The sequence below is a fragment of the Rhipicephalus microplus genome, chromosome 10, assembly GCF_043290135.1.
Source record: "Rhipicephalus microplus isolate Deutch F79 chromosome 10, USDA_Rmic, whole genome shotgun sequence".
Lineage (NCBI taxonomy): Eukaryota > Metazoa > Arthropoda > Arachnida > Ixodida > Ixodidae > Rhipicephalus > Rhipicephalus microplus.
This window is the reverse complement of record NC_134709.1, coordinates 77,349,353-77,375,405: the sequence shown is the minus strand read 5'-3', so window position 1 is coordinate 77,375,405 and position 26,053 is coordinate 77,349,353. Positions and strand designations below refer to the sequence as shown.

Genomic DNA, 26,053 nt, shown 5'->3' with positions numbered 1-26,053 from the left:
CACCTTTCTGAACTTTGCCACGCGATTCTCAAGTTTGCGCTGCTAAAACGCTCTCCGCACGGCATCTTGCTCTTTTTATGCCATGTGGGTAGCGAAGCCAGTGAAGCTACATATATTGCATTTTTCATTCTGTCATCCTCCCCCCCTCCCCCCAATTATTAAATGTTCGCTTTCCTACAAATGTACCTACGTGGGGAAAATAAACCAAATCTTAAATCTCATAGGTTAGGTGGTTGAGGTGCCCCACAAACTTCTCCTCACAATTTGCATGTGGCCAGCCTGCTGTTAACAAAATGTTTCGAAATACTCGTGTTGTCCTCGCAAACAGATATGATAGGGCAGAATATGAGGCAGTTTAGAGAAGTGCACTCTATTTTATTTTTTCATAGCAACAGCTGCCAACTTTCTCGAGATGTCCAAGGGAGTCATGGACAGTCAAAGTGGCTCGCAGCTAGTGGTCTGCTATCCTTATGTGCGCTGCTTTCCAAAGAGCAAGGCATCACAGTTCTGCCGCTGTGCATGGCTCTCAGGATAAGCACATTAGTGCGTGGATCTATGCACCCAGGAAAAGAGAAGCAACGCCGCAAAGCTGGATGCTGGACGTGGTAAGTTCTTTGACTATATACAGTTTCTTGTGCTGAAATACATCATGATGCTTTCTTTACTGCATATAGCGCGCTGTGATTACTAGTTGGTCATTTCCTACGCTCAAGCATGCAACCTTAATTACGGCATTCATAGCTTCACGAAATTCTGTACAAATCATTCGCTGCTCCTTAACTAACTCGTGCATTCAATCAAGTGTTCAGAGTTCACTTCGAATTGACTGAAAAAAAAATGTTTACGTATGAGAGATGACAGAAAAAACCTTCATAAGAATGCATTAGTGTTAGTGGGGTTCCAATTTGGAACTGAATGAAACAGCGCATCAGATAACGTTTGGAAAAGACAGCAAGGTGAGACTAATTGACGAGGTCGTTCTCCCTTTTGTCCTATCTGATGCAATGCTTGATTAGGCTTTATCACAAAGCTTAGCATAATGTTTTCAGTGGCGTTTTCGCACTGTGGTAGCTATATTCTTGGGCAACAGAAGGCGACCCTCGTGTTGTAGCTTTGTTTCAGAGTTGTAAATACAGATAAGTTGCCTTTGTTTCATACTGAATGGGCAGGCCTAAACTTCTGGTTGGCAGATTTTGCAGCCTCGTGTTTTATGAAGATAAATCGCGTTTACGTCAAACCCTCGACTTCAAGGCAAGCCACAGTACTTCAAATCGAAGTAGATATAATTGGGGATCTCAAACAGTGTTATTGAATTGTATTACACCAGAGCCATTGAGCGTATCTGTGAGAAAGTGCAAGACATGTACATATAAAATTTAACGACCACACTTTCGAAACCTGAAAAAGTACGTGTAACTGACTTTCAGGCCAGTCTGCAGGTACTGCATACGAGGTATTGCCTACCGATGCATCACCGATTCAGAGCTTGTGGCTCTCACGACACTGGTAAGTGATCCAATGCTTCACATTTACCTGCGTGGTATAAACGTTCTCAACGTAGATATCTGGACATCTGTAATTATGTGGTAACTCTCAAACTAGCTAACAGACATTTTAAAGGGTTCGACGAAAGACCATTACGCTTTTCATGCCTTACACTTGAAAAACGTGAAAAGTTTTTTCTATATTTACAACTGACATATCCAATGAAGTGCTGAAGGTTATAGGTCAAGTGAAGCATACCCATATTACTTCTGCCTGTAACTAGTTCGTGCGTGGAGTGGTGTACTCGCAGCTATGGTGGAGAAAAATGTGTAGTATAAACGTGTGCACGCGAGCACTGCTAGACAAAACGAAGACGTTGAAACCATGAACGGCGTTTGGTCTGGCTTTTTTGCCAATCGATAGGTTTCTTTACTGCGTGGTGCCGAAACCGGGGACCACAGTGGGACGGCAAGAAAAAACGGATCGAGCAACACCAGCTATCAGCGTTTCGAAATCTACCTCACATAAAGTATGAAAGTGGCGTACATGGCCTCCGGCCACTTTACGATACCACTCAGCTCAACGTATGATATCTCACGGCGCTAAACGTACCAACGGTCACTTTTTCTTGCTCATTGACATTCTAAGAGAATCTTCGCCACATGATATCGTACTGGCGTGCACACGAGCAAAGCGCGGCCACGCTTTAAGACACGAGCCTTCTACGAATGCCTTTGACCCAGCACTAACAGCTGCAACCTCTAATTCAAAATTAAAAGAGCTGCTTACCTTCACACGCATTGAAACAGATAGAAAGCCGGATCAGTGTCAGCCGTTTTCAGAATGACCTCTCATTGACCACACTCTTAGTCATCATAAAGGTCGAGGCGGCAGTACCGCTTCGGTACCGCACAGCACATCAAACAGCTAGAGCTAGTGTTTTTTCTGCAAATCGAAAAAAAACACGGTACATGCGCCTGTGATGTGAACCTCTCGCTCGACTCTAAGAAAGGAATACTGACGAAAGACAACCGCTGCTATCAATGCACGTCCCGAGGCCATCAGGCACGTTCTTTCCATGTCAAAATTACGTGCTCAGCTTGTCATGGAAGGCGCACATTGAGTATGTGGGACCCTCACTGCGTAAGTAAATTGGCTACAGCGGAAATGGCGTTACAAGCAGAGGTTTCAGGATGCACGAGAGGGACGTCACACTCAGTGATGCTATGCGACAAGAATTCTCCAAGTGGTTGCGCGAAGACAGACACAGGAGTGCACCGGCAGATCTTTCACGCCTTTGTCGTCAGTGGTAACACATGCCGCTACATCCGAGAGATTCTCGTTGGAGGAAGCTAGAGATCATACATCACCGATGTTCTAGCTGAAAAAAATGCAACTCAATCTGCTGGGAAAAACTATATCTTTATTAAACATGTTTGACATCGTTTCTCCAACTTCTGCGGGGCAACAAAATATTTTTTAAGTTTCCTTGCGTAGCCTACACCATTCTCAAAACCACACCATTTGGGTTATTGTCGTACCGTTTATCTGTGACGACATTATTTTGCCGACATGTGATGGTTAACACAGAAGTCGCGTCACAAAGAAAAAGGTATTGCTGATAAAAATAACTCAACTGAGGCGGAGACTGTGACCGACATCAGCTTGTTGATTTGAGCTGACCACCTGTGGATAATGATTACAGGAGAAAAAATTTGAAGCAAGGATATTCCAGGATTTTCGAATATAAACACGGCACTTGGCTGGACAATTAATTAAAGGGCCCAGTCATCAAAGTACCTCTCTTAGTGATTTGGTTTCATATGGGGGGGCTCAGCGTCCCAAAACCACCAAATAATGATGAGAGACGCCGTAGTGGGCGGCTCCGGAAATTTTGAAAACCAGGGTCCTTTAACGTGCACCCAAATCTGAGCACACGGGCCTATGGCCTTTTCGCCTCCATTGAAAATGCGGCTGCCGTAGCCAAGATTCAATCCCGTTACCTGCAGGTCAGCAGCCGAGTACCTTAGGCACTAGACCACCTAGGTGGGAAAAGTACCAGTTTTGACGGTGACACTAAACCCGTAGTCTGTGTACTAAGAGTCGAAACGATCAGCGTCAATGAATCAATATCACGGATTTCTCGATAATTCAGGCAGCTTGTAGCAGTGGGCATCAGAGATCCTGGAGAACGACACTGATAATAGCTCACTGCAGGCATCCAAAAAATGACCTGCACAAAAAAAGTGTCACAGTTTAGCCAAAAGGGCAAAGCAATGGATGTGATAACAACACATTAAAATGTTTTACGAAGCAAGGCTAGCATTTTCAGGAGCAATACTATTTGTAGTGAACATGCGCTTGCCAAGTAACCAAGTTTCTTGCGGCGTGGTCACAGTAGATGATCACAACAAGAACCATGCGTGGTGACGGCGTTGGTGAGAAGCGCTTCCCGCGGGCAGCGCATGCTGGCACTAAGGGCCATACGTCACGTGTCACCGCTGGTGGCAATTTGTTATGTGCCGAGCGCATCTATACGTGAACGGCCACTCTTGGTACACTTTTGGCACCGTTGTTTCGTGTTGATCAAGGTGGACGATTGAACCAGTTGGTGATATATAATCTAAGAGAACTACGCGTTGGAAAACACGGACGGTAAAAAGACGCTTGTCTTTGTATTTTTCCCGTCCGCGTTTTCTACCGCGCAGTACTCTTATTTTGTGTTGATAGCAGGAGCTCCGACCTACTGTGGGAGAAAGAGTGGCGCGCTGTTGACAATTATTACTGAGGGGAACAGTGCAAAAAACGGGACAGACAAAGATTAAACACACAACACAGCGCTTGTGTCGTGTGTTGAAATTTTCTTCATCCCGTTTTTCGCGCTGTTTTCCTCAGTATCATGTACCAACTCGCTCTTCAAGAAAAGCCCTTCTGCAAACAGTTGTTATGTGAAAGCGCATCTATTTTCATACTTATAACCTTGCGGCAACACCGAAGTTATTCCTCTGCATATAAGCCTTATATATATATATATATATATATATATATATATATATATATATATATATATATATATATATATATATATATATATATATATATACGTATATATATATATATATATATATATAGCATGAAGAGGCAATGTTCTTTTCCGTGTCAATAGTATGGGCCCCGAGACTGTAATTGATGGAATGGTCTTGCCAATTTCTCAAGCAGGAACGCACTTATCTGCAGTTCACTTGCCAAATCGACAAGAAGGTAATTGAAAGGTGTGTCGATTTGTGGCAACTCAGTCCTTTAAGAGCCAGCCTTATGTTACTCTCACATTGATTTCAAAGGAAAATTGCTCTAAAGTCTTGCTTCATAGGCTGTAAACCTATTTTATTACACGTCTTATTCCCGTGATAACGATGACATTATAAGAGTAAAAAATCTTTATATGAAGCCACCATTGGCGCTATGTATGATCAATGCCAGCACATATTTTCAGCGTGTTGAGAACTTGTAATCTCTTCCACATGCATATGCAAAATGATGAAACCAACAATTTATCCTGGCACGTATGGACTAATCATTCTCACAACTCTCTGTTCAGTATGAATGTCATATCTTGAATTTTACGAGCGAGAGCTACGAAATGGATGAGTCACGTCCTGAAAGTTTCGATCATCTGGCGTTCATTTACATGGAACTGACGTCACACAGTTGCCTATGCAGGTGCCAGACGATTCGCCTGCATTGAAATGTGACGTTTCAGCCAGGATTGATTTTTCGTGTCAGCAGCCAAGCTCTGTAATCTCTGTACAACCAAGAGAAATGTATTTACTGGTCACCAATACTAGCTAACAAACGCTACTCTCTAGCGTAGTACAAAAGGAATAGGGCCCGTGGCAGTGCCTATGCCGATTACAACCAGGCAAAATGTCTTTACTGGTCATTATTACTTGCTAACAAACCCTACTCAGTAGCGTAGTACAAAAGGAATAGGACCCCTGGTAGTGAGTATGACGATTTCTTATCGCGTATATGGCCTACACGCTTTTCTAAAGCAACGAATGGCGATCGATAAACGGCGCAGTTTGGAACCATCCGTGAATAGGTATGCCTCGCATCAGAACAATAGCGTTGCCACGCTGTGCAGGAGTGATAGAACAAAGCGAAACAGTCGCTATTGCTTTAGTCAGGCTTCCCTCAATGAGTAAACGTCCACGCGTACTTATATGCTCTGGATCTTGCTTTCTTGTATGGCCAGTATGCGCTAGTGGTGCGTAGTCACTTCCTGAAATTTGTAACAATACCATGGCGATATCACAATTCTCGATCCTGTCTAGCTCGCCATATTTTCCCGTGTTTGCTCGCTTTCCATTGCCTCTACAGCGGGAACAAGATTGTTTCGCATTAAATCCCGTGTGTTTCCGGCGTCATTAGTTATAAAAAAAAACGTGTTTTCAGGTAATGAAAACTTCAGAAAGATGCAGGTGAACAAAACAATGAAAATAATGATAATCACAGTGATTCCTATACGCGTGCTGGCTCATAAAGTGCAATGTTGTCCCAACCAAAATGTGACTGAAGTGTCGGCGAATAGACGTAGAAGGTTTACTGTTTTTTTTTTGTTCTTTAAAATAAATCATTAGGTTCTCTCAAAAAGAAATTAAGTATAGCAGCAAGCAAAAACATTCTGCCGTATATCTCGTGGCTTCCGACCAAATAGCGTTCAACAAACAAGGCTCTGTACCTTTATTAATTCCTTCACATGACATATATTTATCAATTGCCTTCCTTTGCAATGTGAGAAATGTCTACTAGTTTAGTCCATAGACTGGCGCAACTCCCCGGTGGATGGGAATTGTTGTCTTGAATGAACCCAGGAAATTTATGATGTTTTCGGAGCAATCACTGGCAGAAACTAAAGCAAGGAAAGCACTAGGCAATGACATCTATTGCGCTGATATCGTGTTTTTCATTTCTATGTGCAGACGATATTGCTCCTATGCTTCAGGATATGCATTCTGCAAGGAAGCTTTCCTGAATTTTCTGAGATGGACAACCCTGCAGCCTTCTCCTCGATGCGTACAACCAGGTGAACATACCTTTCAAATATGGCTAGTGGTAGTAAGTATACCAAATCATTAGGTTTCATTACAAATGCAATACCGGCTTATAACTATTATTATACCTCTTTATTATCAGCAAGTGCACCTTTCCGCATTGTACATTCCCTCAACTAATGTCGGCATCTTTCAGGTCGAGGCGAACTTCTAGTTGCACGCGCTGGCGCTTGTCGGTAACGCCTGTTTATGTCAAGAGAGGAAAGTCAATATTTTTGATGTCTTAGCGCAAATAAACATTGCACAAAGAACCTCTCTGCAGTAACTGCCTATCCACCATTAGTTTTGATAGCTTGCTTTACAGTTATGAAAAGTGTATATTGTATCACAATATCGCAGACCCATCGCTTAACAAAATATTTCAGATCAGCGATCTTTATTTGGGAGCAAGCAGTTCCTTGTATAGAAAAGAACAAGATTGAATTAATGTCAATAGTCGAAAACTGAATTCTTACAATGTTTTCTCTTTTATACCCCTGTCACACGGCCACCACCAAACTCCGTTGAACACCGTCAACGTAAATCTCCCTTAGGGGGTTCAACGGGGAAGGAGTTGTGGCAATGTCACACGGCAATGAAGAGGTTGTAACAGTTGCCGCGAGGGGGCTCAGCTAGCGCTGTTTGATTTTCGGGAAAGTGTTCTAATTTCATCTCTCTTGATTTTTTTTAGAATCTTCGTTATGCGGTTTTTACAAAAAGTACTATTAAGTAGGTATGTGACTAACCAACCATTAAAAATAATTTCAAATAAAAGCGCATTTGCTAAATGCAGTAGTGACGCTGGCCACATTGTGCTTTTAGTTGTTTTGTTGCCTGTGTACATGCCTGGTACGAAATTTCCTATGTTTCCTTGCCTCGTGAGCGCACATTTTGTGTTCTTCAGCCATGAGTGACACAGCGGACGACGTGAGGAAGTGGTGCGATGTTGCGCTAATAATGACGTTGATCGGCTGGCGCCGGCCGGCCCGACTCGCGAGGCACGGTGTGTAGGGCATCAATGTCAAGAGTAAGTGAACTCTGGAGGGCGTAAATATATGTAAAGAAACACCCGTTGTGAATAAGTACTACAACGAAAGAACGTTTATCATTGCCAAAATGTATTATTCTTTCACTGCGGCCACTTAGTGCTCGAAATTTTTCTCTGACCTCTAGACTGCTGGGGACGAGAGTACCTCGTTTCGCTGCGAAGGGAGATCGCTGAACGTCCTTTGCGAAATGCTCCATTTACCTTCGTTTGCGTAAGGGTGGCCGTATGACACGGACCGCATCTTCGTTGTCGTAAGGACGAGGGAGTTAAACGGTCTTCGCGAGTGCCCGTGTGACAGGGGTATTAGTCATTATGAAATCTCGTATACTCTATCTCTAACTTTCAGAACATATATAAAAACTCGCGAAACGTCACAGAGATAAAGTTAAGATTTTCAAACGCAAGTCTTGCGTTACTTGGTATAAGACGTTACTTTCAAATGATAGAAAGAAACAGCATTATGAAAAGACAGGCATTTTAAAATGCGCATCTTGAATAATTTTTTATTAGTCCACTGTTGATTCCACGATGGCGAACATGATGTTTCAAAATAAAAGAATCAGTGAGAAAATGTCAAGCAAAAAAAACCAAACAAACGAAGTCGGGTATAGAGGAACGCGATAAAAATGTAGTGCAGAACATTTATGCACGCTTAAATGTTAAATGCACAGTTCCGAGTAAAATTTAATTCCTCAGTAAACAAGTTTATATATGCCGCAGCTTTTATTACTTCTCTATTGTATACGTCTAGTGTATAGATAGAGTTTTGAGTAGTAAAAATACTATAGAGTATTTTCATTACTACCAACTCCAAAAAACAATACTCCAGGAAAACGGTATACTCAATTACTGGCAGCTACATAAAAGATTTGAGCACCTGCTAACATCCTACTTTCACTTCACAAAAAGTACACAGCGTGTTGGCAGCACTGCACAAACAGTATTAGGTGGCGATGCTCATTTTATGATAAGCCTTGCGAGTGCACGTCGCCCATCCTGATTCTTTCCTTTTCCTTGCGACAGGCTGTTGACTTACAGCTACTTGTGTGCCTTCAACGCCTGGATCTTGCTGTGTCCACGTACCCTGTCATACGATTGGCAGATGGGCAGTATACCTCTCGTGACATCACCGTGTGACTGCAGGAATCTGGCTACACTGGCGTTAATCACTTCGCTATTGGCTCTTGGCTGGCAGACTTTGACGAGATTGAAAAGAGAAAGCAGCGTGAGTTGCCATTACGTTTCATATTTTCTTGTTCTACGGGCCTTGCCTAAAAACGGAATAGCAATGAGTTAACTTCAATTTCATGTATGTTTTTTTAGGAGGGGGGGGGGGCACTGGAATTGCAATTTTTGTGTTGATCATGGTGTTACTAAGAATATACTTTCACCGAACGGTCGTTCTATATTTACTATATGATTTTTTTTTATTATTATGTTTGCTTCGGTAGGTCGAACGCATCCAAATTTCGAATATGTAAAGCACTATCTAGCGTCGGTTCACGAGAAACCATCACTAGATCAACCACCATTACCATCACAAGGCTAGCGCGTATTAAGCCTTGTATTAAGCGTGTAGCCAACATGTATTCAGTCCAGCTGGTCAGTATGTTTATTCTCCTCACAGCGGATATGGTAATGACGTTTAAGCCTACTTGCGCGAATTCCCTGTATGTCATGTTGCAGGGAAGCTCTACATTGCTATAGTCATCCGCTGACGGTTCTTCGATACTTGTTCTTCTTGAGGGTCATGAGATAAATCGTCCATTAGCTGGGTTTTTTTGTAAAACAGGCCAACAAGTTTCCCCATAACTGGACCAGTAGTTTCAAGAGTACTTTTATACACTGCTTCACTCTTCTTTCTTGAAGAAAATAAATGAATGAAGGTGAATGGCTATGCACATACATTTGTAATGGGGCGAACTTTTGTTTCCTTGTGTTCTTCACTATTTTATGTCCTCTACCATAAAAAAATTGAAGTCGCAGAATTTTCTCAAAAATAGTATATTGGCTGTTCTGGCAGTAACACAGTCAGTGATTTCAGTGGGACCGATTAAACATTCACAATCATAAACTTATAGTGGGCTTGCTCATTATAAAAGAAAGAAAGACACCTTTACTACCTGAGATGAAAGCAACATTTAAAGGCAAAAGTAATAATGAAGGCAGAGTGTGCAAACAAAAACACAAATAAAGGAAACAAGACAACACAAACGCCGTCTGGTCCCTTCTGTTGCGGCCCAGTCTGCACGTGTTATCTTCTTCTATGATAAGTCCTTACTGATTAGCTCTACTTTCTGCCACTTTAAGTATTACCTTTAACATATGTACACGTGTGCGTGAGTGTATTTGTGTTTTGCATGTGTGTGTCTTCAGGCGAAACATTTAAGGGGCGAAGCCCCTTGAGGCGTATTTAGCTCGTCACCTGTATGTATGCATGTATGTAGTAACCACCTCAAAGCATATCCACGAAGTGAATGATGATGAGTGAAGTGAAGCTTCGGGGGGTTTCATCGACAAACAGTAAATCATCCACCGCCTGCGTCTGTCCGTCGTCTGTCTGTCTGTTTGACACACGGAGGAGCACACGCACGGATGAATGCACGGATGGAGGGATGGACGGACGCAAGGATGAACACGCGGATGAACGCACGGCCACATTGACAGATGGACGGATAGACGTACGGAAGGACGTGCGGACAGACGGACGCACGGATAGACGAATGAATGCACGGACAGACGCATTGATGGACGGAAGCAAGAACGAACGGATGGACGCGAGCGCGGACAAACTGACGGACGCTTCGCCCCACTCATCATCATATATTTACGCCCTCCAGAGTTCACTTACTCCGTGGATATGGTGTGATTTTTTGTAACCATACAATGCGCGCAATTGTCATCAATATTAGCATGATAGGATTGTTTGAGAACTTTGAGCGATTGGTATCATTTCATGTGACGCATGAAGCCTGCCATTGGATCAAGAGAACAACTACAACAACACTGTTACTACAACAACACTGAGCAACCGCGCGACCCTTCATTAAGACTACTGGTGCCCCTGCTCCTGACTGTGCTGCCATTCCTTCCGGCGTCCAACCTGTTCGTGACCGTTGGCTTCGTCGTAGCTGAGAGAGTGCTCTATATTCCCAGGTACGGAATACCTTTTAACAGCGCACATGATAATAGTCGTATGTGTACCTATGATAGCGGATAACGAATGGTGTTCAAAAGGCGGAATGATATGATTGAATCTGATATGTAAAAAATAACTTTTATATATGAGTTGAACCGTGCAAAACGTCCTTCAAGAAGACGTTGCAGCCTTTATCTAGTGGCAAAAGGCTGCAACTATCAGTGAAACTACTTTTTTACCAAGCTTATGCTAGTAATGCCAAATATTTGCGACATATCCTATGTTTTCGCTAGTAGTAATAAGTATGCCCAGACATGCCTGGACATGTCCCGTTTCTATCTGTTACCTGATGTGATTTTAGTAAGGTCACTCTACTGTTATGTGGTTTATAAAGGTAACATGCCACGTGAGTAGCGATTACGAGTTTTATATATCAACGCAACATGTGACCTAACTGGCTGTGATGCGATGCAGCCTGATATCAGCCACTCGACTAATTGCTACGTCTTTTTAGTCATGCGACTAGGCGTAGCACAATTTTTGGTGACGCGAGTGTTTTTTCAACAAATGTAGACAAAGAGAGTTGACGTGAGCGTTATATGATGTTCAGTCATGTGACTTTGTTACGCGGTTATAGTTAGGTGAGCGAGCTTTACGTGATGTTACGCAATTTTAGTCACGTGACAGATTATATTGTGAAGGTATATAATATTCAGTCACCTAACAGACTCGCCCGTCTTAGGTTTCGCATTCCACATCAGAAAAAAAAAACTCGGCGATTGTGCTATGGGAGCGAAGTGAAAGTTAAAAGATATTGAGCAAGCGTGTACTCGTTCAGAGTGATCATTCCTGTTTGCACTATCTGAACAAGGAAAAGCATAAAGAGCTGCGAGCTGGAAAATAGAAAGTATGTTTGCGAACAGTCCACTTTCATTTTTGACGTAGTCACCTCACTCTGTGAAGAATTTGACACCGCGTTCACTAAGAAGCGCGTGGATAATAGCGAGCATAAAAACTATAATTAGAATAAATAGCGGAATGCAAAACTTTATAACTCTGGCAAGTGGGTTCATTTCATGCGGTGTGTGTACGCCATCGCCGGTGTGCACTTTATTTAATTCCTATATACCTTCAAAAGGGCTTTTCGGGCAGTGAGTACTTTTGCCACATTAACACTAAATATACAACGAAGCACCCTTTACAGGCAACTCCACAAAGATCACAATTATAGAGAAAGCTTGTGAAGAAGTTGAAACACTGAACTGTTGTTATATTAGTCTCACGCGGAAGAGCTAAGTAACAGTTTAACATGACTTCTTTATTAGTGGAAAAATGTAAGAATGCGGCAACGTTTACTTCAACACAACAGACGAACAAGTAACCATCCTCAATCTTAATCACCGCTTTGATGCATTGCTGGACTCAGCGTAATTCGCGTTTCGTATGAAACTGACATTTTAATTGAATATTTTTAATACCTATGCAAACATATTGTTGTTTATTTCGTTTTTCAATTTATAAGATTTTTTCGTCTGGGGATGCAACTGTTTTTTACGGGCAGCTGACGCAAGATTTTCCTGCTCTCTTTTCGCAATTCGATGCTTCTCATGATCAAGCAAACAAAATGGGGAACGTAGCGTTTGTCTCCTGTGAACAAGCTTGTTGGCCTACTTGCGTTATATATGAGCTTCCATGTTTCTAAAACTTCACACCATACTTCCCAACCTATGTGCCTGCGTTGATGCCTTGTACCCCGCGTTAATTTCAACAGCGCGAGTTAAAAACACACGTACATATGAAATGCAAGATTTCTAAACATTAAGTATCGCTGCAGCGATACCTTCTGTTCAAGGACTCTGTCATCGCTTTAAATTACCATGTTGCCCTGTACTTCTAAAGTTCAGAGCAACTTGGGAACCTTGCATGTTCACCGGAGGTGTGGGTTTCGGGGGCATTTGAATTGCCTCTGTTGGACGTACTCAAGAAGAAGCTTGCTATAACATACAGACAAGCACTTGTAAATGTTTCTGCGTCTTCAGTCGAACTACTGTCATACGAAGAACTGCAACGCACCTTATTTTTTAACGCCTGATTAACCGTCTTGGTTCCTACATCGATATCACGTAAACTTCACGAGCACGAACAGCGCTAAATTTTATTCCGCGGTGTTTTGTAAAAATATTAGAATTTTCGATACGTTCTTTGACGTGGTCGTGTTTCTCTATTCTGTACGACGTTCACCCAGCAATTTCACTGCCGCAATTTGTTGTGTACACGCACGCACAAATCGCTTCGTAGCTTATTCAAAAATAGTGAAAATGCAAACGGCTATTCCGCGAACAAATATATAAAGCGGTTTGTCTGTTCATATCCAGAAAAAAAAAAACAGAGGACAGGCCTTTTTTTCTACATGATGTCAATTCCTAGGTAAGTACATCCTCAGCTGTTTTAGTAAATTCCCGGTATGGTCGTTCGGCGCCGTCACTGTCATTCTTTTTCTCCTTGCGCGTCCCTGCTTACGTATTTTTGGGACAACATATTTTCTACTCTGTGGAGTAAGATATTCGCTTACTGCAGTTTCATTATTACTGAGACTCTTCAGCAGTGTTCCACGCAGATGGTATTTTGCTGTCTCCAACCAACTTGCGCTTGCATTGCCAACGAAAGCATACCATACACTGCTCAGTACCTATTCTTGTGGCTTTGGAAAAAGGCGCTTAACGATTCAGAGTACTCGGTACTCTACTATGGGAGAGCTGAAAGCCGTTCCTTGGGCATCACCACCTTAATGAGAGTGCGGAGATAGTTCGCCACATATTCGATTGGGGTTAGTCTTGTGTGTGTATTCACACATTCTTTTCGCAGATTTCTGTTATTTTGCGTATACAGCCTTGGAACCAATTACTGCCCCTACTCTCCCTTGTTGGTCCTAATGACTCCATTGTCTCCTGCTTGCTAATTGCTATAAAAATCACTTAAGGCTTCGCTTGGCTGTGGGGAAATGTGAGAAAAACGAAAGAATGTTCAGATCTTTATTTAGCTATTTAGTTCATTTTTTTACTTCACCAATTCCGTATTCTTTGCGCTAATGCCTCTAAGACAGAGATTATTTTTTTTTCATTTTTAAATACAACGTTAATGTGTAGCGAACATAAGTGTTAGGCGGTAACATGAAAATAAGGACATGCATGTCACGCACTGCGTTACTTACTTTCTTCGCGCATGGTGCGCTTGCAGTTAGTTGGCTACACTGATGTACAACAAAAATGGTATTCTGGGACGCGACTGCAAAACAAATAGAATTGACTGGTGGTAACATGAAAAAAGTCATATGCATGTCATGAACAACATTTAGATGACACGCCTACGGTGTGCTTGTGACCGGTTAGCTAGCTTGATATGCTCTAAAATTGTTATTACCTGACGCGTTTGTGAGACGAACATAAATAACAAGTTCTAACATAAAATTCATGCCAGGTTTATTATGTATGTATTATGTATTGTGTATGTATAGTATATTGGTGCGTTTTTCGGAGTTTTGTTACCAGGATATATATATATATATATATATATATATATATATATATATATATATATATATATATATATATATATATATATAAATTGGTATGGCATGACATCAGTGCACGACGAACGTAAGCGGCAGGTCATGCATGACCAGGTCATGTACGTACGGTCATATCGGTTTTTGTTCCGTCGTGTTGTATTATAACTGTTTTGCTGTGGAGAGTTTGACGTACATATTGCCCCAGCACCTCCATATCAATAAGTTCTGCAGCGAAAAGAAATTAAAAAAAATCAATACTGAATGATAATAAAAATGAACAATCAGCAAAAAAAAACAAAAAACGCATAATAGCACTTTTATACTAGTTGAAATAGCGTGTGAATGAACAGTTTTTTTGCAGCAGTTCACACTGTCATAAAATGTTCCGACGCAAATTTTTCTAATTTTACTCTCAGTTAATATACTAACACATCATTTCATAAATAATAACCCCTGGACCATCACAAGCGCTCATAGAGCCCGGTTCCCACTAAGAAGTCTGTCAGGACCTATAGGTTTCATTCGCGGGGTGTATATATCATGTTGCTCATGCATTTGGACATAATAAACATGTGATATGCCGTGTGTTCAAATTCAAGCTTAATGGGTTTCTTAAAATTCAGCACTAGGAAGAACACGAAATCGATTTTCGCAGATACGTTACGCATCCAGGGGGACACAAATTGATAAAATATTGGTGGCTGTCAGTGGCACAATTAACTAGGTTTCAATAATTAACTTTTCAGAGATTGCAGTGAGCGGACATATTTGTATTTAGAAGTGGGAGACAGTTGCGTTTCTACACAATTACACGTTGGAAAAATTCTTCTAGCATGCCTGTGCTCCGAGATACTGCGTAGAAACCTAGTTTTGCTTAGCATGACTACACGTGCAAGACAGTTAGCACTGGCGCGATCCTACTTTCCGAAGGGCCACGGTAGTTACGTGCATCGTTTAATCTGACAATAAGTCGAGGGCATTGGTAAAGATGATAACGGTTGCCCTTCTACAGGTTGGCGACACCAAGCTATGGCTGTTTGTCACATCGGGAAAAAGCAATTCACTGATATTCACCGCCCTGCATGCTAATGATGCAAAGTACAATTAAACCTTACCACGGGATACCTCGGAGCACAGAAATGCTAGAGGAATTCTTTCACGTGTAAATGTTTCGAAACGCAACTTCCTCCAATTTTTCAATACAAAACTCTCTGCTTACTGCAGTCATTGAAAAGCTAATTACTAAGGCATCTTCGGGAAATCACACCGGTGCGCACCAGTGCGTCTGTACGTATTCGATAAATTGCACCAGTGCGCACCAACCATCTTCGGTAACCAAAACGCACCTTGTTGGGGCACATTTTTTTTGTTGCTCCGAGGTCTTCCGAAAAAATTTCTGGAGGGACGCTGTGTAATCCCAGCCTTCGTTGTGTGCCGCGCGCGTAGCAGACGATCAGCAGACGACGCGCAACGGCTTGTATGGCGACAGCAAGAAAGATAGCACGCCTCTAATTTTCGGAGGCATGTTTGTTCAGGGTATTTGATGACGACAGTGAAGATGAAATTTGGCTAAGCTGGGTGACCAGGCGCACCGATGAAGTACTGAAAGTTCGCAATTTTGTGGGGGAAACCGTCAAGCTCTACTCCGACGTCGACGTGAGTGATTTTATACTTACATATACTTTAAAAGTTTGTGGACTGGAGCCTATTGGCTCTATTCACAGCGGAAAAAAGCGCTCACGGTGTAGCAGACGATGCAAAAAGCCGGACGGAGCACAGGGGGGCGCAAATTCAAAGCGCGCGCGTTACGCTAGGCGGCGCTAGCACTGCGCACCAAAGTGGACCATTTTTTCTTCGGTATTTCCATTTGCCCCTCCACAGAACTGGGGCGTTCTGCCTTTTTTGGTTTTCGGAAAATTCTAGACTGCTCCTGGGCACAATTCTGAAGATGCTATAAATCCTAGCTGATTGAGACATTGAGAGCTACCTTATGGTCTCTAGGACCCCCTGGATACATAAGTGTTCTCCGAAGGTGGTTTTCATGTTCTTCCTTGTGCTGAAATTTAAGAAAATTATGAAGCAAAACTTTGAACACTTGGAATAGTGAACTAGATCTCAAAACACCAATGACTTCTTTTGCAACCAATTACGAAATAAGCAATGTATGGGACTCTTTACTGGCTGTTTCCCATCGCATTGATTCCCAGACGGATTTTTTTTACACAAAACACTGCGTATGGTTCAGCTTTTCGCGTTGCGCTCATCTCGTCAAGTAATCAGTATCTTTTAGAGACATTAATATGAGCTTCTCATAGTTCGAAGTTGGCATAGACAAGACACAACTGTTGGTGTTTATTCGTTTGCCATCGTAATGTGTAGTTTCTTGTTTGTTGTTCCATTTATATATTAGATGCTGCAAGTTAGCTGCACTGCCATTCTCCTTATTACAGCATCGGCATGTCCCTGTTGGTGGCCGAAGGGCTGTGGCGCCTTCACATGCGGTGCTCTAGAGTGCTCCGGTGGTGCTCTACGAGCATCTGCTTCATTCTGGTGCTGCTTTTTGCTGCCCGCACCTGGAACAGGAACATCGTGTGGGCGTCCAGAGAGGCCCTGTTCGAGTGGGTGAAATTCGTACTGTTTTCACGCGCAGTTCATCTTTCGTTTCACATTCATTGTTCACCAAACGTAGAACGTGAATCAACATTGGACGCTTTCTTTTTTCTCTTTCGTTCATTATATTTACATTAGGTGAATGATGCATTTTGTCTGTTTCAGATCCGGTGTAAGGGACCTTCCAGGAAACGCAAAGGTGCATTACAATTACGCTAATCTGCAGAAGGACATTGGAAAGTCAGATTTGGCCGTCAAACACTACCGACTAGCGATTGCGTGAGTTCTCGGTCGCTGTAATCTTTGCTCAACGCTTCATACATGCAGTGTTCGTGTCCATAAACATTCTTCATTTAGTGCTTATTTGTTTGTTTTTATGTATGACGTGGTTTTGACTCTTTTTGTCACCAAACGTCGCGTGACATTGAAGGACTGCACCACAAACCGGGTACTCAAATGATACCATCCGAATCATAAAATGAGGCATGCAGGTTTTAATACGACGTAATCCGGGCATTCGCACTAGGTATACCAGCCAAAAAAGCTATCTTTCTTTTAATATTGTCTGTGGCCAATAAACCTTTGAACCGGATTGCACTACTTACGCTTGTTCAGGCCCGGACAAGCGAGAACGAATGTTTATTTTTACTGCGATTACTGAAGCCTTCGCTTGCGCTGGTGAGGACGCGGCATACTGTAGCAGGTGATGGGGCGTGATGCGATAAGGTGATCTTTGAACACTTTTTCCGCTTTCCGCAGGTTGTGGCCAAATCACGCCAGCGCTCACAATAACTTGGGCACTGTGCTGACGTCAGCGGAGGAATCTGAACACCACTTCCGGTACGCCTTGAACGTGAATGCAAACCACCCGGGGGCTCATTTTAATCTGGCGAATATCTACAGGTACGTTTGACTTTTCTAGCAAGGTGTGGGTGTAGCGAGGTTAAAAACTGAGAGGAAAGAGGCACACACTTGCAACAAAACATTACTTTTCGTTGATTGTAAATATAAAGCCATTAAACAAAATTCACAGCATATTTACGAAATGAATGAGGATGAGTGCACCGAAGCGTCCGTCAATCTGTCCGTGCTTCCATCCGTGTGTCCATACGTCCTTACGTGCGCCCGTTCGTTCATACGTTCTTGCATCCGTCCGGGCGTCAGCCCATCCGTTCGTGCGTCCGTTCTTCCGTGCGTCCATGTGTCTGTCCGTCTGTCCACCTCTATGTCAGTCCGTCCGTCCGTGCATACGTCCGTCCATCTAGTGAGCACTTCAAGTGCCGCCATCTCGCTTCTTTTCATCATATATTCATCTTATCCAAATAATGCCATCCAGCGGATAATTCAAGCACTAAACATGAGTATGTACCACATTTGTGCTTTCAGCGCTTTGTTACACCGAGCGCCTGACAACGACCCCATGCTACGTTTTTCGTAACATGTGGACACACAGATATGATCCCGAGGGCGGGTAAGTGCCACTGGTATGCGGGTATCTCAAGGAGAATAATCCTTCTTGGGTTATGCGCCACAGGTTACGTGCTGCGACAACGGAACGCACAAGCCACACCATAAGGAGCTTCGCCCCTAAAACACTTTGTCATATAGCGAAAAAAATGACCGCGTATTTGCCTGCTTCACTGCTAACGGCGTCGAAAAAGAATAGTCCTTTGCTTGCTTTGCTACATGAATATTGGTCTCAATCTTGGCTACCTGTGATGCTCTGTTCTTGTACCATTTCTGTACGGCTTCGGTACTGCTCCAGCTAAGGTGCGCAATAGCTTGACGCGCACTTTATGCTTTAATGAAGTGCCAAGTCGCTTCCTGTGTCACTATTTAATGTACGCTTACGTTCATGCTGACGCTTGTTCAGGTGCCGTTCAGTTTGACTGACGTGCACCAGTCACGCAGTGTGCGTCAACCGGCTACACACGGAAGCTGGAGAAGACGTTAGAGCTTTGAAGATATGGAAAAAAGACATAAACGAGAATTATTTGAAGGTATTGCTTCAACAAATTGGGCATAAAACACACCAGCAAGCCGTCTCTTGCTTTATTTTACTGTGAGATAGACTATCTTCACGACTAGTGTGAGGCGGTGCTGCGTTATCTGTTTTGATTTTTTTTTTCGCTATATGGGAATGTTATTGGTAACACGTGATGTTTCCGTTGCTTTATTTCGGCAATGTACTCAAAGTTTGTTTGAGTTAAGGTCTACTAAAAGAGAGGAGTGCCCGGTCCCAGCTTTGAAAAATGACGCCCAAACAGGATCAACTCGCTTGTGGCACTGTCGGTAGTCTGCGTTGTGTCGTCGATTTAAAAGTTGCGGGTGGATCCGAAAAGGTGAAATTCCCGCTTCCCACTCAAAAGACCCAAGTTAGAATCACAGCTGTAGATGGCGCATTTTTATTGTAAGTGTCACTTGTACAGCTATATTGGTTTGGCTTTGTTTCTTGAATGTTTTTTGCAGTGCGCTACGCACTGCAAAAAATGCGCAAAATTTGAAGTAATGAAGATGATAGTGATAAGTAGAGTTTGACGTCCCAAAACCATTATATGGTTCAGAGAGACGCCGTAGTGTAGGCCTCCGAAAATTCCGAGCACCTGGGGTTCTTTGACGTGCACCCAAATCTGAGCACACGCGGCTGCACCATTTTCGCCTCCATCGAAAATGCAGTCACCGCTGCCGGGATTCATTCCCGCAACCTGCGGGTCAGCAGCCAAGTACCTTCGTCACTGGATTACCATGGTGGGGTGAAAAAGGAGAAACTTGACAGTTAGCGTTCTTTTCCCACGTGCAGCAAGCAAGGCCAAAAGGACGTCGCAAGAGCTCTGCTGGAACGTGCGGTGGAGCTTGATCCAGACTTCAGCGAGGCATACTCGTCGCTTGCGGTCCTCATGGCTGAAAAAGGTGACCTCGTTGAAGCAGAGAGGTTGCACCAGATGGCGCTACGCAGCGATGACCGAAATGCGGATGCCCGCAACAACTACGGCACATTCCTTCAGTCACACGGTGAGGCCGGCTGTACTGTGGCTTCTATTCATTCCTATTAAGTTCACAGTCATGCTATGTATAAAAGGTGTTAAGTACTTCTTCAATAGCTAAATAACTGGTAACTCGTCTGGTAAGCTGTATCTAAGCCAAATCAGCCAAACGCTTGAAAATTGTTACTGCAATGTATGACAAGATTCGATATTGATATGTGTCGTTGAACGTCTCAAAACCACTATACGGTTTAGAGAGACGCCGTAGAATAGGCCTACAAAAATTCCGACCACCTGGGGTTCTTTAACGTGCACCCAAATCTGAGAACACAGGCCTACACCATTTTCGCTTCCATCGATGCATTCACTGGTGCCGGGATTCGATCCCGCGACCTGTGGGTCAGCATTCGAATACCTTAGCCACTAGACCACCGCGGCGAGGCAACGTATGACAAGTTTCCCGAGGTCCCATTTCAACGTACAGGTGACAATTCTACTCCAGCACAGGGTAGCCAGCCAGTCTGAGAACTGGCTAACCTCCCTGTCTTTCCGTTTAAACTTTCTTCCTCCTCCTTCCTCCTAATAAGACGGCTGGATGCATTTCCTGATTCAATATTCAGCCGTTATATTTTTAGCACGTCGTCCGACCTTTTTAACGGTATAAACATGATATGGTGCAGGAGCGGTCAAATAATAAAGTGTTTGGAGGCACTGCTACATGGCACGTTCGTCGATAATAATTTTAAACAGCGAACTTGGAAATTACAAGCGAGCAGAAATTGCTGGAAAGACAGATTGTAGAGTTGTTCAACGAAAACGGCTGTTGGTACTCAAGTATATACCTGCCGCTTCGCACAAATGACACCCTGGTTTTATAATGTGTCATTTCTAATATAATTAAATAATTGTTGCAATATTCTGCCTTTTGATGTTTTTATTCATGTAATCATAGATATGCTTTTTTGTGCAGGCCGTGCTGAGGAGGCCATGGCACAATATGAGCAAGCTCTCGACATCCAGCAAAACTACACCGTGGCACTATTGAACGCAGCTAGAAGCCTTCACAGCATGAACCTCAACATGCAGGCCGAGAGTCTCTACAAGAGGTCAGACAGTATACCAACAGCCGACCTTGATACACAGAACTACGTTAACCTATCCATTTACCGGTTGTTGTGACAACATACTGACCACATGTCACAACAGCTGACCTGAATAGAGGATCAATTGATTAAGTTTCCTGGCAGGTTCTTTTGCAACATATACATATTACTGATGCCACTGAACCATCAGAACCACGCCCAGTGCCTCAAATCAATAGTTTCTTACGTTTTCGATTCAGCGGGCCAAGCCGCGGGAGAGCTTTAAGAAAGGTGAGCGTTGGTTGAAAACGTCGTAAGCCAAATATTCTCAGCATAGACCGATGTTATTGAAGGCCACTAGCTGGTCCATGTTGTTAGGGGGAAAATCTGCACAAGATACCGTCACTGAGTGTTCGTGTTCCAGTGATGGCTTTCTTACAAGACGCTTCCTCGTAGTTAACATAATGTAATGTATTACTCGTGTTTTACGTAATAGTTTCCTTGACGTGTCTGTAGGAACTGCGCATCGATGCCCCCTAGTGCGTTCTAGCGTTTCAGATAGCACTAGTGTTACAATTAGTGCTTCAGATGTATTTAGTAGGTAACACTGATGTTGCCTTAATATTCACATTGTCAATTTGAATAAATGAGCGGCTGAGTGACATTTACCATAGCATGACATCAAGAGTATCAGGGAGTGAGCTTTCCAACCATGTTTGAAAAGCTTGACTTCCTACAAAATAACTTTTGACACATCGTATCAGAGGTGTTTTTCATCGTATATACAAATGATGGTGTAGAGCAAATGTGGGACGGTCGCTCAAGAAGCCTCACTAAACGTACGTTGCCGTTAAGCCAGCACCATGCACGCTATACGTGAATCTGGCATACAGGTCGAATTTTTGCAGTTTCAGTTTCCTTAATATGATGTGTTCTTCTTTAACGGACAGGGCACTCGCTGTTGAGCCGGATCCACAGGTGATGGACAACCTGGCTGTGTTCTACGTCAACGCTGGCCGCCTGGCCGAAGCAAGAGAGCTGTTTGAGGATATTCATAGGCGTTTCCCGGAGCACCGTGAAAGCAGGGTTCACCATGTGAGTCAGGAACGCCAAGCGGAACTTCAATTCTACCAATAAAATCTTTGTTAACACCTCATATGTGGCATCATTGGCCTTCGCGCACTGCTCTTTTTTACAAGAGAGAAACATCAGACTAGAAATGGCAGACCATTTCTGTTCTATTCTTATGACTAACTTACGCACATAAAATTTTTTGTCTTTTTTGCTATTTACTCTCAGGCGAGATGGCTGTAATAAATAATAAGCACAGTTTTAAGTACAGGCTATAGTTCATTGCCTCTTAAACACAAAAGAGCCGCCAGAATTGTAAACGTACTTCCAATAAACTGACCCAACTTTCTCTGTTGATGTCTGCGACACACCGCGAACGGCTGAAAGATTTGTGTTTGTAGCGCAACTTTCATGCAAAAATTTAGTTTAGAAAGGCAGTGACGTAATACCAGCCGAGGTGGTAAAGAAAACAGGACGCGTGTGCATGCATTTAAATCAACTTAAATCCTCTCAAGGTGCATGGTTGAGAAAAAAGAATAATGAATTCTTCAAAATATAGAAATCATTCTCGAGAGTGTGTGCAATAAAAGAAGGGGTATATTTGTGACTGTGTGAGGTTGACGTTAAAGTAACTTTGAATTATATGTTACGAGAGGGGAAAGGCGTGCTGATGTTCGTTGCTGCAGTAGCTGTTTAGACACTGCTGCATTCATACGTGTTAAATATCTGCATTTCTATGAGCGAACGTGTTTGTATTCGTGCTTCACTATGTAAAGGCTATAAATGAGTACTGTACCGACTTAGCGTGCTGTGAAAAGCAGCCTATGGTGTATTCATCGTAATAAGGGCTGCAGCGTGAGCACGAAGGTGCTAGAAGAAACGGGAAACGAAAGGTGAAGCAAGGCACCTTCGTGCTCACGCTGCAGCCCTTATTACCATGAATTCCAAACAACTAGCCCAAATAGCCGTTCTTATGGTGTATTACTTTAACTTTATTTTCAGGCTCAGCTCCTGATTCAGCTCAGAAGCTTTCGAGCAGCTGAAGACCTCCTACTGGATGTGATTGAACACAACAGCACCGACAGAAGAGCGTTGCACACGGCTGCCCTTTTATACAACCACATCAACCGCACAGTCGAGGTACTTGTTACCTTATACCGAATTAGACAACCATTTTGTTTTGTTTGTGTGCGAACCAAGCATTTGTTTCTGCGCGGAATATCACTTGCTTGTCAATGTTTTCCTTGCGTGCGCGTACTTAAAACCATTGCTCTATATTTGTCTCTCAGCATTTTCCACAGAAACATATCACTGGCCTTCGTCCGTTATATTATTTCACCCAATGTAATAGCGCGGGTAAATCTGCAGTCCCTGTAATAATGTTTCACGTTAAGCCTATAACTCAGGTAACTTAATTTTTCTGCGAGAAATTAATGGTTTCATTTTTTTTTTGCCCTACATCACTGTAAAGAAAATAATGAGCAAGCATGCGATTTTGTTTTTATAGGCAGCAAGCAGTAACTGGTGGCTAACATCTCAAAATAATTTAGGTACCTAGCAAGTAGCCAAATTGTGGGCTGGGTTGTGGAGTGGCCAAGTTTCGTATGTAGACGTTGAATCGAGATGTGATTCAGTACTTTTCTCAGATCTGCTTACCAATTATTTGTAGAAGGCGACCCATTGGTCGTTAAATTACATTGCGAATTCCGCACAGGGTGCTCTATAACTACGGTACTGTTGAAGAGACCGTAAAAAGCGCCCTAATTGAAATAACGCCTAAAAATACGTAAAGAATTTGTGTGATTTTACAAGAACTTGTCTTATACATCTTTATTTTACCTAAATAAACAATATGCCAATTTTATACAGCAAATTAAGTTGCCCACGCTGTCCTGAATACAATTATTATTTTCCGAAATGCTATACCTTCTCGCACTAACGTTTTTGATCAGTGGATTAGTCATCACGTTGCTAATATTTCTCTCTAATATTTCAGGCACTGGACTACATTTTGAAGGCTCTGAAGCTATGCGATGTTGATGACCTGCGTTGTGCGAAAATACACAGTGATCACGGCGACATACTGAAGGACTTGGGCGACCTCAGCTCGTCGGCAAAGGTTGGTTCTTTGAATGATGTAGTTTTTACTGAATTAGCGTATGTTTCTAATCGAACTGGCTTGAACTGATTAATTTTGTTGCGAAAGAAGAACATAAACTTTATTTGTCGAATCCAGACGATTCGAGTCCGGCGTTTTTTAGTGGGCCTGGGCACCCACCGCGGATGTGGTTCCGAGACCCTGTCTCGAAGCGGCTTCCTCGGCACGCTGAACGGCCCAGAGTTGTGCTGTCAGGTTCGAGTTGCGAAAGTTTTGAGTTTTTATATTGTATGAGATTTCGTTTCATTAAGTTCAGCCAAAGGTGATAGTTATGCGGTAATTTGGAGATACTTTTGCGTGGGCAGGAAGGTGTGCATACAAGGTAACAAAATTAGCAAAAATATTGTAAAAGTATAATTTTAGGTCAAGAAGCAGCTGTTTCATAAAAACGGAGTTTTTTTTTAATCTGACCAAATTTTTACTCGGAGCAAATAAACATTTTAAAGATAGTAGTGTGAAAACGTTTCAACCGAAATCAAACAGTAACATAGTGCAATATCGCTGTATAAAGCTATAATACTACTCATACATTTTTGGTTTTTATGAATACAAAAATATTTTATTCACGAACAAACATTTTATAAGGTTACGTCTTTGATCGCTCACTCAATATTGTTGTTCGTTTACTATCTATAGAAGTGCTGTGTCGTCAAGGGCTGAAATAAAGCTGAAAAGTTTTCTGTGCAAAAGTTTCAGGGAAAATAAAAGATGAGTGCCACAGAATTGTGGATTTCTTATGAATTGTTTTCCTAAGAGACAGTCGTCCGGCGTGCATCTAAAGATGACCACTTATATTATGTCGTTATTATGACCCCTACGTGTTCCTCATATAATAACATACATAAAAAACAGAAAAGGCCATTATGTTTTCTGTTTCAGAGTTACGAAGTGGCCATTCGTCTGGATTCTGGTCTTGCTCACGCTCATCTGAATCTCGCTGTGATCAAACACTTGGAGGTGAGCATTGAAGTTGCGATATTTGGTAGAACATTCCGAAAATCTGTTTTATCATGCTTCAATATTCATTTTCTTCGCCGAAACACACACGATACTTGTTTGCTTATTCCTTATGTTTTCTCTTACAAGAACTGCACTTGTGCATAAACAACTGATTATCCGACGCAAAAAAATTTCATGTGCGATCTACTGGCTAACATTTTGTGTTAACCATTGTCTCACAGAGTGACTACCAAGGTGCCTTTCGACACTATCAAGTTGCCCACTCATTAGACCCAGAGAACAAGCTCATTACAGACAACATGGCCAAGTTGAGGCGACGAATCACCAGGCCACTCACGCCTTTCCATGACTGTGTATAGGGCTGATACTTCAAGACGGAGTGCAGTTACCGTGCAGCTTCTCGGCATATAGACATTGACGCTTTGGGCGGTGCCTCTTCAACTGGATTCACGGTGTCGCGCTTTGTAGATCCTGAAAACTTTGCCAGTGAGCATGCAGATGTTCTTGGTCTAATCACTAGTAATTTAAGCGTTATAGGTGTATTTATTTTATCAACTGTGCTTCAAACATTACGTCCTCTTTCACAGTGCTGAGATGTCCCCCCCCCCAAATTGTGACATTTTATATTTGTAATAGAAGGGTTGATAACTATTGAACGGGCTTTTTTTATTATACACCGCGCAACTCTTCTAAATTGACGAGGCTTGATGCAGTACTTACCTTCCTCTAATGTCCGCAGTGTCACACAGTGATTTTCATGGAGTGATCATGGCCTCACCACACCATGTTTCTTTGCAAAGTTCATGTGTTGATTAAAACGATTGATTGATATATTAGGCTTCACGTCCCAAAGCC

The 26,053-nt window shown here is 42.6% G+C and overlaps 1 protein-coding gene across 1 annotated transcript; it reads left to right on the top strand.

Annotated features, from left to right (window-relative positions):
- Window positions 1–403: 403 nt before the first annotated feature.
- Window positions 404–25,679, top strand: LOC142774770 (protein O-mannosyl-transferase TMTC1-like). Its single transcript, XM_075875805.1, has 15 exons — window positions 404–605; window positions 1,428–1,506; window positions 6,468–6,571; window positions 8,650–8,851; window positions 10,598–10,782; window positions 16,784–16,951; window positions 17,109–17,222; window positions 17,703–17,846; window positions 19,744–19,955; window positions 20,898–21,033; window positions 21,960–22,104; window positions 23,083–23,220; window positions 24,077–24,199; window positions 25,118–25,195; window positions 25,420–25,679. The coding sequence occupies exons 1-15, from the start codon at window positions 520–522 to the stop codon at window positions 25,555–25,557; spliced, it is 2,052 nt and encodes a 683-aa protein (XP_075731920.1). The 5' UTR covers window positions 404–519; the 3' UTR covers window positions 25,558–25,679.
- Window positions 25,680–26,053: the final 374 nt, after the last annotated feature.